The sequence below is a fragment of the Brassica rapa genome, chromosome A01, assembly GCF_000309985.2.
Source record: "Brassica rapa cultivar Chiifu-401-42 chromosome A01, CAAS_Brap_v3.01, whole genome shotgun sequence".
Classification (NCBI taxonomy): Eukaryota; Viridiplantae; Streptophyta; class Magnoliopsida; order Brassicales; family Brassicaceae; genus Brassica; species Brassica rapa.
This window is the reverse complement of record NC_024795.2, coordinates 6508007-6533018: the sequence shown is the minus strand read 5'-3', so window position 1 is coordinate 6533018 and position 25012 is coordinate 6508007. Positions and strand designations below refer to the sequence as shown.

The 25012-nt window shown below is 33.9% G+C and overlaps 5 protein-coding genes across 9 annotated transcripts; 1 reads left to right on the top strand and 4 right to left on the bottom strand.

The window, feature by feature from the left end:
- Window positions 1-801: 801 nt before the first annotated feature.
- LOC103859460 (tobamovirus multiplication protein 1) lies at window positions 802-6154 on the bottom strand. The gene is given in 11 exon segments (XM_009136999.3): window positions 802-894; window positions 988-1065; window positions 1160-1213; window positions 1346-1409; window positions 1532-1577; window positions 1693-1765; window positions 1899-1970; window positions 2076-2168; window positions 3957-4009; window positions 4126-4216; window positions 5065-6154. Coding segments are annotated over 11 exon segments (819 nt in total). The 5' UTR covers window positions 5167-6154.
- A 597-nt stretch (window positions 6155-6751) lies between these two features.
- LOC103859449 lies at window positions 6752-10535 on the bottom strand. Of its 2 annotated transcripts, none has more exons than XM_009136990.3 (2): window positions 7071-10535; window positions 6752-6906 (listed from the first exon to the last, which is right to left on the bottom strand). In XM_009136990.3, exon 1 carries the CDS (start codon window positions 7438-7440, stop codon window positions 7093-7095), a length of 348 nt encoding a protein of 115 aa, XP_009135238.1. In that variant the 5' UTR covers window positions 7441-10535; the 3' UTR covers window positions 6752-6906; window positions 7071-7092. The 2 variants fall into 2 exon arrangements, with proteins under 2 accessions (XP_009135238.1, XP_018508618.1); XM_018653102.2 differs by having other exon boundaries at window positions 6752-6852.
- Window positions 10536-10751: 216 nt separating this feature from the next.
- Window positions 10752-13268, top strand: LOC103859419 (RNA pseudouridine synthase 6, chloroplastic). The gene is made up of 9 exons (XM_009136952.3): window positions 10752-11010; window positions 11213-11341; window positions 11415-11669; window positions 11738-11819; window positions 11916-12031; window positions 12131-12185; window positions 12265-12376; window positions 12454-12623; window positions 12701-13268. Exons 1-9 carry the CDS (start codon window positions 10808-10810, stop codon window positions 12980-12982), a joined length of 1404 nt encoding a protein of 467 aa, XP_009135200.1. The 5' UTR covers window positions 10752-10807; the 3' UTR covers window positions 12983-13268.
- On the bottom strand, window positions 13180-17347 carry LOC103859429 (beta-glucosidase 47). Its single transcript, XM_009136971.3, has 12 exons — window positions 16349-17347; window positions 16192-16258; window positions 15985-16043; window positions 15432-15507; window positions 15277-15351; window positions 15126-15213; window positions 14799-15051; window positions 14444-14556; window positions 14113-14368; window positions 13917-14019; window positions 13573-13666; window positions 13180-13494 (listed from the first exon to the last, which is right to left on the bottom strand). Exons 1-12 carry the CDS (start codon window positions 16535-16537, stop codon window positions 13299-13301), a joined length of 1569 nt encoding a protein of 522 aa, XP_009135219.1. The 5' UTR covers window positions 16538-17347; the 3' UTR covers window positions 13180-13298.
- Window positions 17348-17581: 234 nt separating this feature from the next.
- On the bottom strand, window positions 17582-25012 carry LOC103859403 (homeobox-leucine zipper protein MERISTEM L1). Of its 4 annotated transcripts, none has more exons than XM_009136941.3 (11): window positions 22855-25011; window positions 20931-21228; window positions 20726-20843; window positions 19859-20509; window positions 19660-19761; window positions 19356-19556; window positions 19109-19283; window positions 18710-18981; window positions 18550-18645; window positions 18070-18478; window positions 17582-17983 (listed from the first exon to the last, which is right to left on the bottom strand). In XM_009136941.3, exons 2-11 carry the CDS (start codon window positions 21164-21166, stop codon window positions 17958-17960), a joined length of 2286 nt encoding a protein of 761 aa, XP_009135189.1. In that variant the 5' UTR covers window positions 21167-21228; window positions 22855-25011; the 3' UTR covers window positions 17582-17957. The 4 variants fall into 4 exon arrangements, with proteins under 4 accessions (XP_009135189.1, XP_033148027.1, XP_033148024.1 ...); XM_033292136.1 differs by having other exon boundaries at window positions 17582-17986; window positions 22855-25008; XM_033292133.1 differs by having other exon boundaries at window positions 17603-17943; window positions 18084-18478; window positions 22855-25012.

Genomic DNA, 25012 nt, shown 5'->3' with positions numbered 1-25012 from the left:
CGCAATGTTCTGTTCACGACCAGAAAAAACAACAATCATGCCAAATACAGCATATTTAGTTTCATACTTATCTGAAAAATATTCTACACGAAAATCTTATATCACAGATGGCAAGGAAGTAGATGAAGCAAGAGGTGCGTGAAGACGGAGAATTTTCAAAAACCTAGTAACCACTCTATAAACAGCACATTTCCAAGTTCAAAGTTTCAATTGTGATATATTTAAAAGAGTTCATGTTTAATATAATTCCAGAAAATGAGAAACATAGACTTGAAAAGGTATTCTATTAGCTTGGGAAAAGAAAAAGAATATATCTCTAAAAACAAATGAACGTTTTCACTAAACAAAAAGAGAATTTGTTTGAAGAGGAAGTTTGCTTTACAAAAAAAAATTGCTTTGTAGGAATTTGAGGTGCAAGTTTCTGTGTTCTATAATTTTATTTATGGTTAGATCAGTTATTATATATGATTGTTATAAACAAGTTAATTGAGATTTATAAACTTTCTGACCTTCAAATATAACGGTTCATAACTTTGTTCCCATGGTGGAAAGTAGATGAGAGATAAAACACAACAATTTGTATTATTGTCAAAGTTGAACCGAAACAGAACATAAACAATCAAACATCCGCACCAGCAAATCATAAAAACCAGAAGAGATATTCGAAGTAGCAAAAGAACATGTAACTTAAAAACACGACAAATATAACAATAATTTTACAAAAGCAAGTGTCATATATGATGCATTCCGGTTATAAACTTATAAGATTTATTTGCCCCATTTATCTTCAGATAAAAAAGTCTACGGGATGGGATGGTATTAAGCTGATGATCTCTTTGGAGGTAGCTTACGCAGAATGAGGAGGACTAGTGCCGATGGAATTGTCTCAACCACCTTTGTAGTTTCGTTTTTTTCCCAGTTAGTGAATATACAGAAACACAGATTGAGATATGGTAAAGAAAATCAATGAAGGTTTTAGTTACTTACCATATAGTAGATTAAAATCTGAACCGGACGATTATGAACATCCAGCCTCAAATCCCTGTCAAAAGCTGATACACCCACCTGAAATGTTTTTGCAAGAAATAAATATTTAAAAAAAAAAATACTCATCAGCATAACTGATCATAAAGAATTCATTCTAAATCTCAGAGCCTACCACAATGCATCTTATGAGGAAGCAGGTGAAGCATATGGCCGTCACAGATCCAACCTGTAAATTGAATACCATTCTCAGTTGCAAAGGCTGATCGATGAAAAACAATGAATATTTTAAATGAAGGCAAGGCAAAAATGTTCAAAGTTCATTGGAACTAAGACAAAGATGCTCAAGCACAATGACTACCTCATGGAGCTTCTTTTTTCTTCCATTTGACTCAATCGGGAACCTTTTAAGCATAACAAACAATCTATATAGCATACCAAAAAAAACACATGAGAAAAGACAACCCCACTAAAGCCATTAATTGAATAACTTCCCCGACACTTTGATTACGATTTACGAGATAAGCAGAACACAGAAAACGCATACCTTCCTCCATGGTGCAAGAAGCCTAATGCAGCGATGAAAGACACAACTAGAAGAGCAAGAAAAATAACCAAATAGTTATTACAGAGCTCAGAAGAGAGAGAGTATTGTAGATTGAGCAGTAACGGGTTTAGCAAGTTTGCTTCACCAGACAACGAACCTACCTGCCATAAATATCTTTCCAACAAACTCCACGGTGCTGTTATCATTTACCCAGATACATACCCAAATAACAACCTGTGATATAGACATCAATCACATGTCAAACTTAGTCTTTTGATTCCCCTATAATTCTCAACAAAACTGAGAAAGGTTCACACAGATTCTTTGTAGCAAAGAACAACTACAAAATTAAGGATCAGACATGAACCTGAGCAAAATATACAGCCACGTTGACTGAAATATAGGTTTTCCGCAGCTTATCCGTTGGTAAGCTTCTTGCCTGCTCATAAGTGGCAACAAAATGTACATTTAGAGTTTGTGTGTGGTTGGTTAAATTGAGAGTCTACGCACATCAAGTAAAAATCTTTTTAGACTGTTTACTTGCCTGGTGATATATCTGTGCCCAGAACAGAAGGAGCAGTGTGCACGCCGAGAAAAAGAAGAGGCCCGGAAGATCCAGTAATATCCAGCAAAACACCTGCATCACCTCAAGTCAACAACAACATTAGATACTTAAAAGATGTTATATTCAAACTCAGTCGTTTATACCCTTAAATAGCAATAAATCAAATTTTTGTTCAAAATTTAGTACAGTGAAGGGAAAATCACTGAAACAACATTAACTTAAAGTTAAAAAGACATTTTTATGTTATTTAGGTTTGAATCTTATATATTAAAACAGAAGTCACAACCTTGATTCATGTGTGATTTTTTTTAAAAATGGACCTAATGGACCTATTCATAGAAATTCATACTATATTTTAATTTAGACTAATAATATATAATCTTAAAAATATTTTCATCATAGTATCTTTTGATATCTTTTCATTTTAAATATAAATATATTTATTTTAAAATTCTAACAAATCTGTTTAAAAAGATTTTTACAAAATCTTCATTTTCGAAATTATATTTAAATATTTTCACTAATTTCGAAATTAGTTTAAAATATTATTATATATTAATATATTCAGTTATATAAAATGAAAAATAAAAATATATATAATATTTTAGTTATTATATAATCATAATCAATCATATTAAATTAAAATTATTATATTGAGCTAAATATAATAAAATTGTATTAAATTTATATATTTATATATTTTATTTTCGTAATTATAAAATATTTATGTTCAAAAATAAAATCTAATATGTTGGTAAGATGGGTTAACATTATCAAACTATATAATACATGTATAAAAATTAACATCTATTTCTTTAAAGTTAATAATATAAAATCTTTGTAACTACTTTAATCATAATATATTTTCATTTTAAATATAATATATATTTATATATTATATTTTAAAAATTCTAATAAATCTGTGTAATATTTAAACAATAACTTAATGTATTTTAAGTTATCGTTTAGAACTGAAAATAAATAAATTATATCCTATTTTGTCTACTTTTATAGTCATGATCATGTTAAAATATAATTGTTATACTAAAATAAATATGATAAAATTATATTCAATTGATAAATTTATAAATTTTATTTTCATAAATATAAGCTATTTATTTAAAATATAATATGATGATAGAACGGCTTAAAATTAACAAACTATATAATACATGTCTAAAAATTAACATATCTTAAACTTTTATATATACAATAATAAATTATCTAAAATGAATAAGCATAAAAATATTGGTAAAAAGAAATCCAGTTTTGAAAGACGGGTCAAAATTTAGCATAAATTAAATACAAAATAATTTTTAAATATATTTTTTCATTAATATATTAATTTGCTTAATAACTAAATGCAAATACAATAAGATAATTATATAATAAGAAATGGTAAATATATACAGTTTAAACAATTAATTAATTATAACATGTAAATTATAAAATTATTGTATTTGAAATAGTTATATAAATATTTAAGTGTATGATTAACATTAAAAATATATACCATTTATGTTCTAAAACAATAATTTATGTATAGAAAAGTGAAAACAAACACCCGTGCGGTTGCACGGGTCAAAATCTAGTTTATTAATTAAAGTTTACGATAAATACTACTCCCACATACTGTATTTCTATTTGTTTTTCTAAATAGAGATTGATATTTTTCTTCTATTTATAAAGGAAGAAATAATATTCTTCTATATTTTATACTATATTTGGAGATTATTATTTAAAAATATATATATTATAGGAAAATTCATTTGTATAATAGATTTTTTCTATTATAGAAAAAATAGCAAAATACATTAAAAATTGTCAAACTCAAACGTCAAACCATTTGCAGACCCTTACCTTGGGATGCATGAGAAAGACTTGATGGTGAAATCCAAATAGAACCGCACGAACTGCACAAAGATCAAAACAAAAGTCAAAAATATAACCTAAAGGTTCTGGAGCAAACAAGCAAAAAAAAAACACAAAGTCCTATCATTTGTCAACAGAAAACAAAGATTATCATCACCTCCATGGACGACAAAGTTTAAAAGATGAAACACCTTCTGAGTGGTCCATCCATATTCACGCGTTCTCATTTGGATCTTCACCAATTGGACCTGGTAACGACAATCCAATTCATACAAGGTCAACTAGTAGTTCCTTTCATTTTCCCTCAAAAACGTTATTCCAAATATAGTTTTTGTTGCTAATAATTTCTTAAAATTTAAAACACTTACAAATTTTGTTCAACTATAATGTTATCGTTACTAAATACATAAATTTAGTTTTTCAATGGAATATGCAATAATTTATATCAGTTTATAAATGTATTAATGTAAATATTAATAAAAAAAATTTTGAATTGAATGTTAAATTTAATTCAAAAGAAAAAGTTCTTTGTTTTACATCAAGTGTAACTTGCTATAAAAGAAACAAAATAAAGACTTCTATTCTCTTACTATAAACTTCTATCTTCTTTCCCAATCCTCCCTCAAAAGATCTTTCCCAATATTAATAATTTTAACAATAAGACATATATATATGTTCAATCATTTTATATATAAAAAAATATAAAATTTTAAAAATCAGTTTGTAGATAGCTAAAAATATCAACAAAAAACTAAAGTAATGAATAATGTATATTCAAATTTGATGTGATACTATTTATATTTTCATATTTTTTTCCCAAAATGATATACTATTTGAAAATAAATTTCCCTCGTTTTTATATTGGTCTATGACAAAAACGATGTCTCATGAAAGCAAACCAACACGATAACGAAGAAAGATTGCCACCAGACTTTATACACAAGACATGTCTCTTTAACAAAAGAGGAAAGACAATTCAAGCGCGCAAGATATTTTGACCTAGACACCCTCCAATCAGAGACCTAGAAGACACTTAAAGAAAAAAAGGTCTGACTTTGAGCGGTGAAAAGAGAAAGAGAGATAGAGAGAATCGTACAAGAGCGAATGCGGAAACAAGAGCATAAGCTCCACAAAGAGAGAATAAGATCCCATCTTGCCACTGAGTTGACTCGTTAACATCGTCCCACCAATTCTTCATCCCCGTCGCGGAGTATTGTGCTATCTTTTCCGGTAATGATGGATTACACTTCCCTAATCCGCTCTTGAGAATCAGAGAGAGATTACTTGTTTATATATATGCAAAACCCACAGGTCAGATGGCAGAGAGAGAGAGAGAGAGAGAGAGAGAGAGAGAGAGAGAGAGAGAGAGAGAGAGAGATGAATAAAATGAAGATCCAACGATTGAGAACGATGCGACCTTTTCGACATTCTGTAGGTTGCTTGTTCCTTCACATGTCCCCCAAATATTTTATGACCGATGAAGTCAAGAGTCCTTTAAAACGCAAGCACAATTCAAGCACGATTTATAACTTTTAACATTTTTAATTTACTTTGAATATCAACTTAAAATTTCGACAAAACAATTTATGTGAGCGATAGTGTAGCCACCGAGTTTAGTAAAGCAAGTATACTGCTTCAACCAGACCTATTCGATAGTTAGTAAAGCAACCCGAAAATTTAATAAATACAAGGCACTGTATTGTAACCAAGGAGTAAAATAATTTCAGTCAAACGCAGCTAAGATGATTACGTCCCTTTTGATATAGTTGGCATGAAAATGAAGTTGCAACATTTCCGTTTGGTTCATACATGAAGATATACTAGCTAAGTTCAAAAGAATCCTCCAATCCTGTAGAAAGTTTTATCTATAAAACTCAGAATGTCATTAAAAAATATGTTCATAAGCCACCACACTAAAATATATTGATGATGGTGCTTAATGAGCTACCTGAACCTGGTCACCGGAGCCTTTAAAGGTTACTTCATATGTAAGGGATATTGGTAATGCTAGTAGATAAGGAGAAACATTCTGCGGCTGAAAAGGTTTGCTATTTTAAGCAATTAGACACTACATAAATCAATTTGTTGAAGCAAAACTATGTATTGAAGACAATCTACCAACAAATGCACGTTCACTCATTTCTCTGCCTCCATCCTTTATGTTTGTCATGTAAACTTCTCACCTTCTCAAGTAGGCCTGGGCATTTTACCAAATCAAATTACCCTATCGGGTCTTGTTGTAGAGGACCCGCGGGTCTTGGACCCGACCCGACCCAAACCCGAAACCCGATGGGTACCCGAATTAATAATGTAAATTAAATAAAATGCATTAAGGGGTATTCGAAGACGGGTTATTTGTCTAGAGAATATGGGGGTCAACCACTAGGAGACAACGAATTGTTGTTGTATTTCGCATAGTTTAGTATATATACACATTTTAATATAATAAAAACACAAATTTTGAATAAAATTTTGAATATTTTCGGATATATATAAATATTTTCAGATATTTTTTTGTATTTTTAGGTTTTTTTTAGATCGAACCCGAACCGAACCCGACCCGAAACCGAACCGAATCCGAACCGATAAATTCTAATTACCCGAATGGGTCTAACTATCTAAGACCCGACCCGACCCGGACCCGGCACGACCCGAACCGACCCGGAACCGAAAATTTGAAATTACCCTATCGGGTCCTAAACTCTTAGACCCGAAAGACCCGGATCCGAAAGGACCCGACCCGAATCCGACCCGACTACCCGAATGCCCATGCCTATTCTCAAGCATATTTATACTAATTACTGAGCGGAATTTCTTTCCAACCGGGAATATAACCCAAACCGAATTCTTGAATCAGACCATACCGGATTGAATTAACTTTAGTCTTTAGCATACGTCATAGTCATTGGTCATCAGACCACCAAGCAAAAAGAAAATCCTTGAGCATGCATATGTGAAATATATATATATATAAATATTGGTTTTTAATTTACACTGGTAAAAGAAAAGCTGAATATGCTCATCGACATTATAAAATGTAACAAATTAACACATAATTTAAAAGAAAAAAAAAAGGTTTATGTAGATCTAGAATGTTTTTACCTTAATCCACATAAACAATACTCTACACACGCAAGCCCTTCTCATCATTCTTCAAGATCCTATAATTGAAACCGGGAACCTGATTCTCACCGGACACCTCCACCGCCGAGCACATACTCGGCAAAAACCTACCACCGCCACCGCAACTCTGCCGCTTCTTCTTCTTCTTCTTTCTCCAGTTTGTTCTAGAGAACCAAGAACTCAGACGTGATGAATGATCTCTTTGTTCAAAACCATTACTGTTTTCTTCAGAATTGCCTCTCCGTGGATCGTACTGGGGACATGTATTGAAGTTTTTGAAGTAGTCGATTTCTTTACGTACAAGCGATCCAATAGTTCCTCGTGTCCCAATGGGCATTTGAGCAGCCATTGACAAAGAGGCTTGTGAGTTGTGTTCTGTTTTTTTATTTTTCTTCTTTTGTTCTATTGATCAAGTGGTAATGAAGTGATGTGGAGATGCTTGAAGCTAAAGAAATAGAAAATGGTTTCTTCTTTTTATATGATTACTTTGGTTGGTCATCTATTTCTTTATTAATTGTTTTCCTTTTTACTGTATTTGAATTATTATGTTCTAAAAATCTCAATTTAAACTTTTTAAAAGAACGAATACGAATCGATCCTATTGACATTTTAGACGGCTATGTTTATAATAAACGTGGTTCTTAGAATATGAATCACTAATAGAGATTTTTACAATGTCATGTTGTTGCAGAATGGACAAGGCAATGATCATCTATGTAATGCCACAAGGTTGTTGGAGAGAAGACAAAATATAATTCGGTTGATAAAAATATATTAAATTAATTCAGAATATTCGAAGGACCCAACCTTTTTTTTTTGCTATACCAAACTTTTTCCTTTAATTTTTTTTTTGACGTCTTTTTTTTTTAAAGTTAAAAGCCGGTATTTGCATAAGTATGATCTTTCCTTTCATAAATCATGATGAGATTAATTCAATCACTTTTCCTTCTATCATGCCGTGGATTGATTTTCATTTAGATTAATATGTTTCCCATTTTCTGCCCTAAAGTCAGGAACATAATAATTTCAATCCAATTAGGATCTGTGTGATATGTAAATAAAAATAAATCTTTAATTTTATAATTTATTAGAGATCCGTATTATAACTCAAAAATAAATTAACATTAATAAATTAAAATGCGTAAACTTTACACGTAATGAAACTTTAAACTATAAATTATAGTAGAAAGAAATCACACAAAATAACAATATCATTACGTTTATTTTAGTTTCATGCATTCTAAATTCTGTATGGATTTTATAGTTTATAATTGTCCTTTTATAGTTTCTACTTTTTCTTTTATAAATCAAAATTCCTATATCTGCCCAGGATTTTTTCGGTCCAATTATATGATCATCTCGGCCCAGTTTAAATTGGTGCGATAACGATTTTTAGAGCATTGCCACAACACCAATCACTCAAATCAACCATGGCGTCGCCGATGGTTACCGGAATCTCACAGTGCCAGTTTCTCTCCTGCGCACTTTAGCATCCGCCTGTTTCACCATTTCGTCGCTTCGCTATAAACATATCATTTGAGATTTAGAGTTTATCCTTTAGGTCTAGTGTTTAGAATTTTCACTACGTTCTTAGGTTTAAGGTTTAGCAGGTGGAAGTAATAATTGAGTTTAACATTCATTCAAATAATTAACCGACCACTAACATAAATAATCAATAACAATTATAAATAACTGAATAATTAGTATTATTATATCATAATCCGTAGACGGGATTGTGACACGTTCATGTTATATCATTATACTTTTAAATAGTTTTATCATTATTTGAGTTAGTAGAATATGAATGTTAAAACAATCATATATTTTATTATAGTTTTTCAAATATAAATACATAAATAAACACATATAAAATATCACAAAATAATATTGACACACATTTTAGTATATAGCTACACTCTTGAATTTATATCTTTATTTGACTTATCCAGCTACTTTTACCTTTTAATAAATTAAGTTCCAATACAATTCTTGTAGCCTCGTATCTTTACAGATTAGTAAAAGAAAATATGTATAACACATGAAGTAACCGCTATAAGTTGGAGATTGAGGGTGAGATCATGCCCAATGACGATAGAATCAATTGCTTGAGGAGAGAAGCAGATCCTTGTTACACATATTACAGGTTCAAGCTTACTTATTTCTCTGCTCAAGGTCAAGGAAGTGGAGATGGGAGGCTGTTGGTGGTTCAGATACTGCTGTAAATGTGGATCCTGATGATCACAAAGATGATCTCACCATCCTTGATACAACTGCAGGGGTCTAATCTATAACTCTTGCCGAAAGAGTGGCTTATTGTGTTTCCATAGAGGGTTGGACTTTGAGACGAGACTCTGGGATACTCAAGCGAATGCTCCAAGGTTCAACTTCTTGAGAGACTCTTCAGGTGAATATCACAAATATTACCAACACAGGCTTGCTTATTACTGCACTGAGAATACAAGTTAGTGCAAATTTCAGCGAAAATTAAGGGATGACACTCAAGAACAAGCTCATAATTCATTTAAGATGAATATCACTCATATTACCAGTGCATGCTTGCTTAGTGTTTATCCTTTGGGTTTAAAGTTGAGGGCATATCATTTGGATTTAGAGTTTATCCTTTGATTCTAGTGTTTAGAATTTTTATTGGGTTTTAGTTTAAGGTTTAACGTGTGGAAGTAAAAATTGATTTTAACATTAATTCAGATAATTAACCAATCACTAACGTAAATAACCAATAACAATTAGAAATAACTGAATAAATGGTATTACTATACCAGAATCCGTAGGCTGGATTGTGATACATTCATGTTATATCATTCTAGTTTTAATAGTTTTATCCTTATCTGAGTTAGCATAATATGAATATATAAACAATCATATTTTATTATAGTTAATCGAACACAAATCAATAAACAAACACATGCAATATCACAAAATAATATTGACACTCATTTTAGTATATGGCTACACTTTTGAATTTTAGATTGTTATACGATTTAGCCAGCTACTCTTACTTTCTAATAAATTAAGTTCCAATACAAATTATTGTAGTCTCATATCTATACAGATTGATTAAGATAATACGTACAACACATGAAGTAACCGCTATGAAATGTCCTAACCTTGAACTATATACAATAATTCTGATTCAATTGTGATTTTGTAGTCAAATCACTCATTTTTAATATTTAAATTAAAATTTAGAAACATCTGAGACTTAGATTTAAGAAAAGAAAGAGACGGAAAATGTTGTAAAAGAACGCAAAAAAACATGAAAATAAAGAAAAAATATATATCTTTTTAATGGTTTTTGTGTTTGGACCTAAACCCAAAATTATATCTATACATACACCCATTATGTATTTCTTACAAAAAATCTCAACCAAATCATAATAGGATGTCCTAATCTGAGCCTAACCCATACTATTTAAGTTATTTTACACCTAATTTTTCACTATTTAATTCACCTTCCCATCCTTGCAAATTATGGTATTATTTTAGTATATAAAGCTAAACCACACATTTTAATTTTATTTTCATGCAATATTAATTTTGTCATTTCATAATTTCAGCCAAACTTTCTATCTCAGCGCAAACCTTTGATCCTTTCGGCCCAAATAAATGATCATCTCGGCCCATAGTTTTAGTTTGGCGCGATAACGATAACGATTCTTTAGGGCATTTACCACAAACACCAATCAATCAAACCAACCATGGCGTCGCCGGCGTTAACAACCGGTTACCGGAACCTCACCTTACCAGTCTCCCTCCTGCGCACATTAGCATCCACCCGTTTCACCACTCCTTTGTTCCGCTACAAACACTCTCCACGTCTCATTTCTTCCTCAAGGAGACTCACTTGCTTGTCCTCACTTCAAACCGACTCCACAATTCAGACCACACTCTCCTCTTCTGGGTAATGTTCAAAGTTCGATACTTTATGTGTTCATCTTCTTCTTCAAGTAATGGGTCTGCTTAAAGTTCGATTCTTTTCACTCAATTCGTTCAAAGTTCGATACTTTATGTGTTCATGTTCTTCTTCAAGTAATGGGTATGCTTAAAGTTCGATTCTTTTCACTCAACTCGTCCAAAGTTTGATACTTTATGTGTTTTTTCAGATACTCTGAATACAATCGGTTGATGCCATGTCCTGCACACAACTTTCCTCCAAGGATTGAGCACATGGTTGTCTTAGAAGACGTTCGTGTAGCTGATTACATCTCTAAGCAATTGGATCTTCCTCCTTTGTAAGTAATTTTAGAAAAGAAAGGGAATTAGAGTCGTCACGATGTTGTTATTAAAGTTTATCATTCTATGAAGATATGTTGCAGACCTTATTGAATTTGGAGCTGTGCATTACGCTCTCGTGTGCCCCAAGCCTCCGCTTACTGCGACTCCTGAGCAAGTTAAGCTCTTTAAAGAAGTGACATCTCCTTTGGTACTGAGCAAGAGAACGTCTATTAAAGGGAAAACCGTTAGAGAAGCTCAGAAAACGTTTCGTGTCACTCATGTTAATCAGTTTGTTGAAGCTGGAACTTACTTGCGTGTCCACGTTCATCCTAAACGTTCCCCAAGGTATATAAGTATGCATTAGTGTTTAGAAAAATTGGGAAGCTTTGGTGATAAGGATTGATTGTAACCAGGTGTTATGAAATTGATTGGAAGTCGAGGATTATTGCTGTGACTGACTCCTACGTCGTTTTGGATAAACCTGCCGGCACTACGGTACTCTTATTCATCAATGAATAGTTTCATGAACACTGTAGTTTCACTATAGATCAATGTGCTGACCCACATGGACACATTAACTACTTTCTACAGGTTGGGGGAACAACAGATAACATAGAAGAGAGCTGTGCTATGTTTGCCTCGCGTGCATTAGATTTGGCTGAACCATTGAAGACAACACATCAGATTGATAACTGCACTGAAGGCTGGTACTTTGCTTTTACGAAACGTCTCTGCGTCTTATTTTTGTAAATTTAGCATTTGGAAGTGACCAGGTCTCATTGCTTCTCTTCTTTCTTTCTCTGCAGTGTCATCTTTGCTAGGACAAAAGAGTATTGCTCGGTCTTCCACACAAAGATAAGAGTTAGTTTGTTTACTTGCCTCTACTTTGCTTGACTGAAAAACAAAGAAGACGTACTGAAAAGCGTTTATTGTTTTCAAGAATAAAGAAGTGAAGAAACTTTATCGTGCTCTTGCTGCTGGACCTCTTCCCTGTGGAATCATCTCACACTATATGCGCCCTGTTAATATGGCTCCAAGACTCGTGTCCGAAGGTAACTTTCATTTGAAACTGTCAATAATCATCAAAACCATGATTCTCCTAACAATGTGAATATCCTTTGAGATGCAGATTCTATCAAAGGCTGGCACTTGTGTCAACTCGAGATTCTAGAATGCAAGAAGATACCTTGGCCAGATGCAGCTACTGAGAAGGAACACAATATTGAAGACTGTGGATGGACTACAAAAGACTTCGCCTACGAATGTACAATAAACCTTTTAACAGGAAAGACTCACCAGGTTCGGTCCATCTGACACTTTTAACATGCTTAAAAACATGAATCTCTTTCTGAACACATGTCAATGGTTTTCTTAAGATACGGGCACAGCTTGCAGCTTGTGGAGCACCGTTGGTTGGTGACTCTATGTACATGCCAGCAGCAATAGCAGAGACGGTGAATCCTGAGATCAACCCTTACGGGAAAGGAAAGGAACATTGCACAATGGAGGAGAGCGATAAGGAAACCGCTGTTGCTGAATGGATTGATAGGCATGGGAAGGAACCGAAGGTAGGAATCGGTCTTCAAGCTTGTCAAATCTCGTGGGAGGATGGTGATGGAGAGCATTTCTATGAAGCTGGAACTCCTTGGTGGAGATGAATATCTACACCCATATGTTCTTGAACAGTAGGAGCAAAACAAAGTGGCTGAGAGAAAGATCCAGCAAGAATCTTTATGTAGCCTTCTTGGTTGTTAAGGGTAGAGTGGAGGCTAGGGAAACTCCATGAAGAACTCTCGCTTGTAATTCCTTGAGCTTATGTCATCTTGGCTCATGCAGTTGAGAGGTGGAGAAATGTTTTTGTTATAAGCAATGAAAATGTCTTTTGTTTATTATTGGAACTTGTTATGATATTTTTATATGCTTTGTTGAAGAAATCAAACAAGAGATACAAACAACATGGGTCTTCCTTTTGTTTCATGCATCATCTTTAGATTGAGAGCTCATGTGCTTGGAAATGAAGTTCTTGTACCAAGAAGCTGATAGTCTTGGGGTTCTCTCTAGAGTGTTGAAATCGACGTGGTACATACCAAACCTTACGGTATAACCTGATATCCACTCAAAGTTGTCGAGTAAAGACCATGTAAAGTATCCTCCTACGTCTGCTCCTTTCCTGTTTATCACCATTTAGCTTTATATAGGGTTTCAAGAATCAAAGTCTTTTATTTTTTAGTAAGCATTATTACTTTACCTCATGGCCCTTTTGAGTGCATCTAAGTAGTTGCTCATAAACTTCACTCTCCGGTAATCGTTTAACAATACTCCCGTACTGTTCTCACCAAAACCTACAACAAGTGAATTGAGTAGAGCTGTCGAACATGGTCTCTGGTATTAAAAATAGAAAAAAACTAAGAATTGTGTACAATAAATATATAAATTAAGGACTAAAACTTTAAGTTTTTAGATGTATTTACAAATATAAGGCTTGCAATTTCAAATAATTAGAAAATAATATTTTTTGAATAAGGCCTAGAAAATAATTGAGACGGCACTGTAACTCATACACAGTTTAGCTAGCTTAGGGCACATCCTTACCATTTTCTGTTACATACAATGGAATGTTTTTGTATTGCTCTGTTGCATACATCAACATCTCTTCCATTCCTTGAGGATAAACATTAAACCAGTTTACTCCGGTCTGCGTCATTACCATACACACCAAAAAAAACAACCTCAAAGGTGTTTCTGAAAGTACTATGTTTTATTTTGAACTGGTTGGTCTACATATTACCGGTTCTCCTAAAGCTAAACCGTCTTTAAGAGCGTTTGAATGGACGAAACCTTCAGCTCTGGAACCTCCTTTGCCCGGTTCACATACTGAGTGCAGACAATCTTTAGCGTATCTGCTTGTGTACTGATTAATCCCAATGAAGTCTAATCCATTCTTTGAGCTTTTAAGATCATCCCTCGTAAACTTCGGAAGATCTTGTCCAAGAATTTCTTGCATTTCTCTTGGATATCTTCCAAACACAATCGGGTCTAAGAACCTACATTTTTTGCACTCTTTCAATAGGTTAAAAGTTCGATACTAATTAGTTATAAGGTTGAAATCAGAATCTTACCAAGTCAAGTAGAAAGCTTGAGCTCTCTCAGCAGCTAAACTATCTGCTAAAGAGTCACTAACCGGTTCAAACCAGATCGCGTTCATAACAATACCGATCTTTCCTCCTTGTTCCTATATAAATGAAATCGACACTAACTTAGGACCGGTTCTGAGATTTATGGGACCATAAACATAACACTATCTATCTTGATAAAAAAAAATCGACAATTTAGAGGCCATACGTGATGCGACCTATGACCTATGTATAATAGCTCTTTAAAATTTAGGATCCAAGACGAATGTTTCAATTGGTTGTGCCCAGAACCGGCTATACTGACTGAGTTAAACCGTTCTGTAGTTTCATGTATGGTTACCTGAAATCTTTCCCGGTATAAGCTGACCGCGGCAAAATGTGAGCGGATGATATTATGAGCAGCGACAAGTGGCTCTATGTCGGAACCGCCACGTGTGCAGTTTGCGAAAGTTTTGGAACAACGTGATGGCGGGTAAGTCCCTTTACGATAACCCAAAATCACTTGAACGTTCGGTTCGTTAAACGTAGTCCAGAACTTAACTCTATTCCCAAAGTGTCGGAAGCATATCTCTGCGTAATGTTCGAAATCTTCCCTAGAAAAACAATATTTTTTGTCAGTTTTGTCACCTAACATCTGTGTGTAAACAGTGAACATATACTTAATTACCGGATTTGCGGGTTTAGCCAACTTCCATATCTACATTCGAGTTCTTGAGGCATGTCATAATGTGTCAACGTGACAAATGGCTCCATCCCTGTGAATGATGTTGAGCTAAGTTTTGGTTGTACTTTTTTCGAGAGAATCTATCAATTATTACCTCTTTTGAGAATAGCATTGATCATTCTGTTGTAATGATTAATACCTTCCATGTTCACATCTCCAAATCTTCCCTCTGCAAAAACACAAAAGCGTTTTGAAAAAAGAACGAAAAAAGACTTTAGATCAAGAGCGATCGAAAACAGATATTCTCACTTGGAAGAATCCGAGCCCACGATAAAGAAAATCGATAGCTATTAACTCCAAGATCTTTCTTCAGATCCAAGTCTCCCTGTTAAAGTTAGAATCACAACTTTTTTTACTTTGAAGAAAGTTTTTCTTTAAGTTTCGTGTTAACATAAAACTAATTGAAAATAAATAGAATGGTCTAAGTTCTTTGTATATTACTCTTGTCCCATCAAAATTATATTCTTTTTATGCACACATTCTTTCGAGATGATGGTCTGTATAACCTTTAATCTTGACAATATTTTAATATAGAATTCAGTTCTAGTCAGACTGTCCGAAAAATTCAGGTCATGCCGGTTCAAGATCGATCGGGTCTCCTTTGATGGACCAGATTCATTTTGGTTCAGGTTGGAAAGTGTATATTCAGTCTTTGATACCATGTTAAGTTTTATATGCTTTCAACTTAAAATCAATTGCCTATAATTGAATTCACTCAATTTCCTTATATTATTCATATACTCTTCAACTTTGTGTATCGAAAGAGATCAATATCTGATGTATAGATTTACAGCCATGTTACCGGATATCGATGGTAATGATCGACAGAGACTTTGCCGTGGCTTCCATCTGCGATTTTTCCTATACATTCGCATATATATCAAGAATAAACAAAAGTTTCTTATGGTGACTTGAGCAACAAGGATGACAACGAAACCCTAAAACTTTGAAGAAGCTTTTTTCTTTTAGCTCAGATCACAATGCACGAAAAGGTTACATGAGATCTAACCAGAGATGCTTGTGAAAACGTCCCAATTGCTTAGGGCTTTACCGTCAGTTAAGTAAGCTCCCTCATACTGTATGAGCAAACAGAACTAATTTAAAAATAAAGATTATTAATAACTGAGCATTGAAGTAAAAAACAAAAAGAAGCTAGGTTTAAGAACCTGGTAAGCAGAAGAAGCAGTGCCAAAGAGGAAGTCGTTTCCGAAATTGAAATTTTCTTCTTGGCTAACCTCTCTCGGTGAGATATGATTATCATACCATGTTGATGATGATGAAGCCAAGGTTATGATGTTGAAGCAGAGGAACAAGAATGATATGAGAGAAAGATACATTGATGGTTTTGTTTTCATTGAAACTATATTTTTTGGGAGGTTCACTTGCTGTATTGACGTTATTTAAAGAGTAGAGGTTATATAGAGAATGAAAACTAGTAGTGGGTTGTTCCATTTCTGTTTGATAATGATATTTCACCAATTCAGAGCTACTTGATTTGAAAATTTTATAATTCTGACAGATGAAAACTGGCAATAGTATACAGGATTTGGATGGACCAGCCGAATCTATATGTTTTTTTTTTGTTTGGGGATGATTGATCTATTAATTTATATCATGGGTCACTTCTAAAGAAAATGACTTGAGACTTCCAGGACCGACGACGATATTTTTTTAAATTACTAGTGGCAACAAGGCACGTATGTATATCACACAGTACTGGACATATCATTGTAGCATTATCGTCTTCGACAAAACGACAGCCCAAATTATGAATTGTATTGTGTTAGATTCGGGTTTATTATGGGCTTCCAACTCAAAACCAATTGGCAATTAGTGGATTGGTCCTAACCCTTTATATAGTAGTAGATTATTTCTTATATTTCCGATGTGGGATGTTTCTCATCAATACACTCCCTCACGCTCAGACATCTAGGTCTGAAGCGTGGACAATGTGGGAATAACATCCACAGAGGGCCCAACATCAGGGCCCAACATCAGTATAGTAGTAGTAATTGTAGTAAATTAGGTCAAAGGATCTTATCGCTTTGATACCATGTTAGATTCGGGTTTATTATGGGCTTCCAACTCAAAACCAATTGGCAATTAGTGGATTGGCCCTAACCCTTTATATAGTAGTAGATTATTTCTTATATTTCCGATGTGGGATGTTTCTCATCAATATATTGTGAATTTTGAAATTCCCTGAAAACTCAAAATATAAACTACAAGAATTTGTGATTACTAAAGAACCTAATAATGCTGGTTTGGAACAAAACATACAGCACAGTTTTTTTTTTTTTTTTTTGTAACACCGCTTAATTTCATTCATTCAACCTTGTTCTGATACAATACAAGAGGGAATATTACATCCTCTTTGCAAGAAAGCATAAAGTACAGACTAATAAACACAGTTTCATAAACAATCTTATAACACCAGTACTACAAGATTGGCTTAATAATAACAAAGAGTAGCAGCGTACACTTTGAAAGTAGACGCAATACGCAAAAACGCTAACATGTTTCGCTAGTGAATAATAAAATAAATAACAGAGAAAACGCAAAACACTAAACCGCCTGAACCACAACAACCGTTTCTTTTTCTTTTTGGTTTCCAGCAGAAGTCAATACCCGAACCTCTTTACCCTTTCTTTCTCAAACCTCTTCTTGGCCCACCCGTAAACAAACGCGCAATGAGGTTAAACGCAAAATGGTGCGTTCTTGACTTCCTTTGGAGAATCTCACACGACTATTAGAACAAGAACACAAATATTACCATTAAAAAACTCCTAAACCTCCCTTCACTTCTGCATAGACACATACCAAAACATAAGTTAATCACGTTTAATAACCGATAATAATTAATAAACATACAGAAAAAACTGCTCACATGAATAACTTGGATCAAGCTCCGTCGCATTGCATGCCAGCGCACCTTTGATCCGCTCGACGGTGCATTTGATCAGACTATTGACTGTAGCCACTGACCCTAGAGAGAGTTTAGCGGTTGGAACAGAGTCAACAATTATCTGAAACGCTACGGTTAGTAGTGAACCGGCATTAACCACCACACGATTATTTCCTCCTCCTTCAGCTCCGGCACTAGCATTTCCTCCTTCTCCACCATCAGGCAATATAGCAAACCCGGATGGTAACAAAGCCACGTAATCTGGATCTCCACCGCTAAGGACAACGTCCATAGCCGTCATATCGACTGGTGCGTATATCACATACGATCCTGACACGTCCGTACAACTTTCTTGTAAGATCAACATGTTACTCGGTCCTGAGTTCGTGTCCTATTTTTTTAAAAACAAAACGACATCTCAAGACGTTTGTTAAAACACAACAAAGCACTAACGTTTCTTACATTGACTCGTAGCAAGGAGATAGAGTTCCCAGGATCCCGACCATTTGCTATATGAGCCATTTTTTGAACCAAGCCTCCGTTTGAAAGTATGTCCCACTACAGAACCAAACACAATCATCAAGAAGACAAGAACGTAAAGAAAAGGTTTTGTTTTCTTTACCTCGCTTCTAGAGTTTTCGTCTCTGAGAAAATCAAACACTCGTTTAGGTGCCACTGGGATCCAAAACGAAGTAGCCGCGCTCAAGACGATACCCGGAGGTCTCCCTGGATCATCCATGCTCTTCCGGGTCATGACCCGGACATCGTCGGATCCTGTGGTGGCTAATGTCGTCCATGCGTGTGCAGTAGACGCGCCTACTCCGCTAAAGAAGCTCATCACCATCCTCTCTGCTAGTTTCAACATGCTCTTCCTCCCCTCAGGACTTGTTATCACTATTCATAATTACCACAAAATAAAGGGACCTAATAAGTAAATAATCGTTTCTCTATTTTTACCCCGAAATTTAAATTTTGATCAGAATGGCCCTAAACTGATTTGACATTGTGTATAATAATGTACCGGAAAGATCACCGGTTGGAATGTTGCTGGCCATGGAGCTAGCTAGCCGCTCGCATTGGCGGTCAAGTGTAGCCACCCAACGTTTCGCACCAAAAGCTAAACCGGTATTAACCAATGGTTTATACATGGTGTGAACTGATCTATCATCCACCTCCATATGCTCTACCCATGTCACCTTCAACAAATGCCAATAAAAAAAAAATGCCTCATACTTTTGATAAATATTTAACCTTTTTTAAAAATTTACCTTAGAGTAGCCATTTTGCAATTCTTGAATCAGACAACCAGAGGGTCTTCTTCTACTTCTAGTGATCGGACTCGGTCGTAGGTTGTCTAAAGAGACATCAACAACCGCCCAAGTATTGTCTCCATGCTGCTTACAGTACCTCAAAAAGTAGTTCTCACGTGTTGGGACAAGCGGTGATGGGACTTGGAACTCAGCTGTCATCTTCACATATCAGAAAAATATCAAATACACGAGAAGTTAATGATTAAAACGTGTTTCTGAGTAATAGCTTGTTAAGCAAGTAACTAAATGGATGTTCTCATACCACTTGTAGTGCCCCATTGTAGTTCCCTGCGATGCCAGTTGATAGAACTTCTAGCGTCAACGCTCTCGATACAATCCCACAAAACACACTAGAATATTGGTTCTATACCAAAAAAAAAAGGAACAAAAGTGTCAACTAAAACGTGAAGCTATGTTGAAGTTTGAGAAGGTAAAAGAGTTAAGGGGAACAAGATCGATACCACGTTCATTAATATCTCAACGAGATTGATATGATTCATGATAACGACTGTAGACTCTCTTGAAGCTTCTGATCTAAAACCAATAGGCTTCGGTCCAATACCTCTAGGGAACATTCTAAAATACTCTTCTTCGTTGAGAATCTCACCCAAATTATCATTTAAACCCCACAAGGGATCACCAGTTTGAGCCATTGTCACAAGCTCTTCCAAGGCTGCAACCGCTAACTCAACAATCATAGGCTTATCAGCCTCGCAAGGGATAGAAACCGACCTCATAATGTCGCTTGTCCCATGCATTTCTCCTACGAAACTTGTCTGGTGATTAGTGCCAAAGTTACCAACTTCAAGACCAAGGGAGCGTGAGGGAATGTAGTGTGAAGAAGTAAGCTGAGTGGAAGGTGAGGAATGAGGTAACAATGGCTTCCCTACGTATTTAGCAGCTATGGAGGAGATTCTATCGATTTCTTCACGTAGCCGTGCGTTTTCAATCCTTAGATGCTGTTCATCGAATGACATTTCTCCTATAGCAGCAGGACCACCACAGTTTGGGCATGTTGCGTTGCTTAGTGCATCCTTGTACCTATTGTTCTCTGCTCTGAGCTTGTCGTTATCTGCTTTCAGAATCGAGTTATCGTGCCTCTCATGTTGTGCCTATAAGGATCAACTTTCTCTTCTTTAGGTTTGATATCATCAAGAGTATAAAGCAGATCAAAAAGATAATTTATACCTCATAAAAACAAAAATTTCCTTAGTTTTGCACTTACACTATGCAATTAATTAACTACATTTGTTTAAAGAAGGCTTCAATTTAGGTAAATCAAATGAAAATAAGGAGACAATAATCAAAATTAGCCTTAGTATATATACCTTCATTTGGGTGCGCTTGTTTTGGAACCAAAACTTGATTTGAAGAGGTTCTAAGTTTAGCTCTCGGCTCAGCTCTTTTCTTTGCTTATCGTCAGGATGAGGACACTCCTTAAAGAACCTTATACAAATCCAAACCAAACATACAAAACATAAACCTTAAATACCAAAACATCAAAAACATTTTCAAGTGGGAGATTTTACTTACGATTCAAGCTCTTGAATCTGGCGTTGCGTGTGTCGGTGGTAACGCTTCTTTTTGTTGGGGCGCTGATTAGGATCTTGAAGCTCTTCTTCTAAAAGATTCTCCATGGTGACTTCAGCTCCAGACTTGGTCTCGAAATCGTCTTCTCGGCTCCCCGTAAGACCCAAGTCGTTGCCGGACTCTTTTGGGGTCATATCGAACATATGTTGATGAGACTCGAACATGTTTGGATGATACATGATGAGTATTGATCCCTATATCAGTTTTGGAGTTTTCTTGAGCTTTTGATTTCCTTACAATTCTACAAGATGATTATCCAAATCAGTTTCGTTGATATATATCTATTTTTCTACTCCAAGTATCTCCCACTGTCCAAAATCAAAGATTAAATGGTCATGTTTATATATACGAGGATCAAAGTAACGAAAGATGTATCTTGTTATTATGGAAAGTAATCCTTCAGATATTATGAAACTATACATACCGTCAATGTGTATATTTATATTGTCTTTTTCACAATTCATAAGTAACCTAAAAGCAAACTATTGGCCTTATATATTTTACATGGTTATTTACATCTATACGTTTAGATAAGCAAATGCTATCATCTTATCAAAAAGGGTATGGATATAAATGCACCCACTACATGACATAACCTTGTTGCATATAAAAAACAATTCATCGGGAAGTTCAACTTATAAAAGTGGGACACGAATATTCGGAGTATAATGTTGGTTAAGATAAGAAAATTATAGAGAAATTGAAGTAAAGCACTATAAGGATTATATACCGTTTTTAAAGAAAATTCAAGAACATACATTATAGAGACACATACACTAAGCAGACAATCCTAATTTTGGATGTAATTAATCTTTGGATATTACAATCACAAATATTATCAGATCTACAAGAAAATGCAGAGGTGGACAAAACTTATGAACAAATGGATGTCGAGTTCTTCTTTTTTTGTCAAGAAGGGATGAAGAATTTGTGATCCAGGAAACCCTAATTATCAATTAGCTTACATAAAATACACAAATTAACTTAGATGATTTAACTTACTGTTTTAGGGTGAGTGAATCCAAAATCGATGTTATTTGGTCGAGCAAAACTCAGTTATAAGGAAATAAAAATTTGAAACCGTACATCCAGCTCTCTTTTTATTCAATTGTTGGTTTGGATAGAAATTAATGGTATTTTGTCTCTCTCTTCTTTTCGTTGTCTACATTAAAGCTAACGAGATGGAGAAATTCACAGGCTACCAAGTCAAGACAAAACGTCTTTTTAGTGGAATTAATTTCAGTTGATCTTGGTCATAGCGTAACAAAAAAACGTTTTCAGTGAAAAAAACTAATTGGTAAATTGAGAAAAACAAAAATTAAATAATCGGAAAATAATGTGTAACATATGAGTTGACTTTAAGTCAATGGTCTTTTCTACACAACAAAGTAAGAGCATCGATGAACCTCCTCTTGGGATTCATCTTTTTAATTTTTTATTATTAAACTTTTTTGATTTTTTTTAGGAAAAAAAAAAAATTAGACCAATCGCAGACCACCACGACACGTGGGGTCCGCGCTACAGTGATGAACTTTAGAAGAGAGAAGTTCAGTCAAGAAAAAAGCTTTAGGAAAGAGGGATTCATATGATTGAGTTATTTTATTATTTTTTTTTCTTGATTTCTGTGTGAACTCCCCCATAAATCTTCAATGGGAATGCTGTAACACATATGCTTTTAGATCATCACAAAAAAAAAACTGTCATTAGTTTTTCTCAAAATACAAGAAAAATGCAGATCTTGAAAATATCTAAAAACGAACCCGGTTAGTGTGAAAAAAATGCAATATAGATTACATTCCTCGAAGAAAAAAAATCACATGGATATATACAAGTATTAGTTATATATCTAGAGAGAGACATGTCTTACCTTTGGACACACAGTGAAACCCTAGCTGCGGAGTCTGTCCTAGTTTTTAAATATATTCTTGTGGAGAAAAACAGACGGACTTGGAGATATGAGAAAATCAAAAGAGCACCGGTTTATATCCCAGCCAAGACATAACCGGTGGTTATCAAACGATTCTCTTAAAACCAGCAAGATGTTATGATTCAGAAAGGATAATCATGGGAGAATTTTTGTAATTAAAGAAACAAATTGAGAATTATCTTTCAATAAACAAATGGAGAATTTGCTGAAGAAGGAACCAAGGAGAGGAGGAAGAAGAGAAAGGGGTGACGTTAGGATGTGGCAGAAGGGAACGCAGTTATTGCAAAATGCATAGAGAGGGTGCAATGCATTTATGATTATCGAAAGGTCCATTAATGCTTTTAGCGAGAGAAAATTCTTACTCCTACTTATATTTTTCTAGAGAGAGAGAGTTAGAGAGAGTTCAGTTCATCAATTTTCAGAAATTAACAGAAGACTTCACTGTTTATCTTTGACCTCACGGTTTCTCGTAGGGTGAGGAAAACAATAGAGGATGACTATTTTTTTAATGATCACCATTGCAGGATTATTAACTTATTATATGGGTTCATGGTTATAGTTATATTGTTATGTGTACTATATCAGATTTGTGCATATTGCTCATTGATTACATATATGTCCAAGAAAACATATGGACATATAACCGCTTTGTATAGTTTACACACTCACTAATTAATAGTGTAAATAAGTCAGTCAATAATGCATCATGAGATTCCGATTCCTTGAATTTTTTTATAGATTAGCATAATGCTTGGTCTTAATTAAATTTAATCGAAATAACCTGCAGGTATTCATTAGTGTTAGCTTATTTCATAGTAGTTCATTAGGGACGAGGTTAAGTAGTACAGCAAGAACACTGTACGACTAGACTCATTCCTGGGTCTTAATTATACATTTTATCTCAGAGAAATTTTTTATGGTTGGTGCAAGTTAAATTGAATAGTTTAAAGTTTCGATATCCATAATAACATCGATTATTATAAAAACAACTAATCAATTCACGACACCACGATTATAAATAAGAAAATTAATCTTAATTTGACAAGGTGCTGACAAGATTCACTTTTACAAATTCTCTCACACACATATACAAACATAATATTTTTCATAGAACACATTTTCAAAAAGGAAAATGGAAAACTGCATATATAAGAAAATCTGCTAGTGCTTGATTTTTTTATTTTTTATAAATAAATATTTACTTGTATAAGTGATAATATATATTTTAAAAATTATCCGCTTAAATAATTATTTAATATGACAAAACACAATAATTTTATATTTTATATTGAGTAATTTTATTTTATTTTGTAAACCATCAACTAGATCATCAATATTTTTAGAATATGACATGTATATTCACACAAATATATTTTTTATTTTTTATGGATCAAAATTTTATGATAATGTAAAATAAAAGTGCTGATATACTAATTTTTACGGATCAAAATTTTACGATAACGTATAATAAAATTGTTGTATATCCCATTTATTATGTATTTATGGAATTAGTAAAATAGTTACCATAGAATGTATATATTTAATTACAAAATACATTTATTTCCAAACACACATATATCTAATAAAATAGGAAAAGACAGAATAATAAAAGTTTTATTAATTATTGTTGCCATAACTTCTTATTTAGAAATTTGATTTTGGAGTAATATTTTTAGTGGCATGCATATTTTATTTTTGTACTTCTATTTTAATAGATTAGATAATAAAGCTCCCAACATATTTAATAACTTAGGGTCTTATGTTTCTGTCACGTACAGCCCTGCATATATACATGTAATATGATATTGATATTTATATGGAGTATTAAATATTAGCAACCCACAATCTCTTGGTTTGGAGGAAAAAGGTTAGTTGACATTTGTCTTATATAGAAAAGGTTGAACTTTTGTTGAAAAGTTTGAGATTTGACATGACGATCGTTCTTTCGAAAGGTGAATTTTCGTTCTCCAGTTCGAGTTTTTGTTTACAGTTGAAAATGCCCTAGTTTATAGTAGTACGTATGATTATATGTTCGGAAAACCACAGTAATCGTATTTAGCAAAGTTGACCCCTACATCAAGGTTTGATATTGCACCAG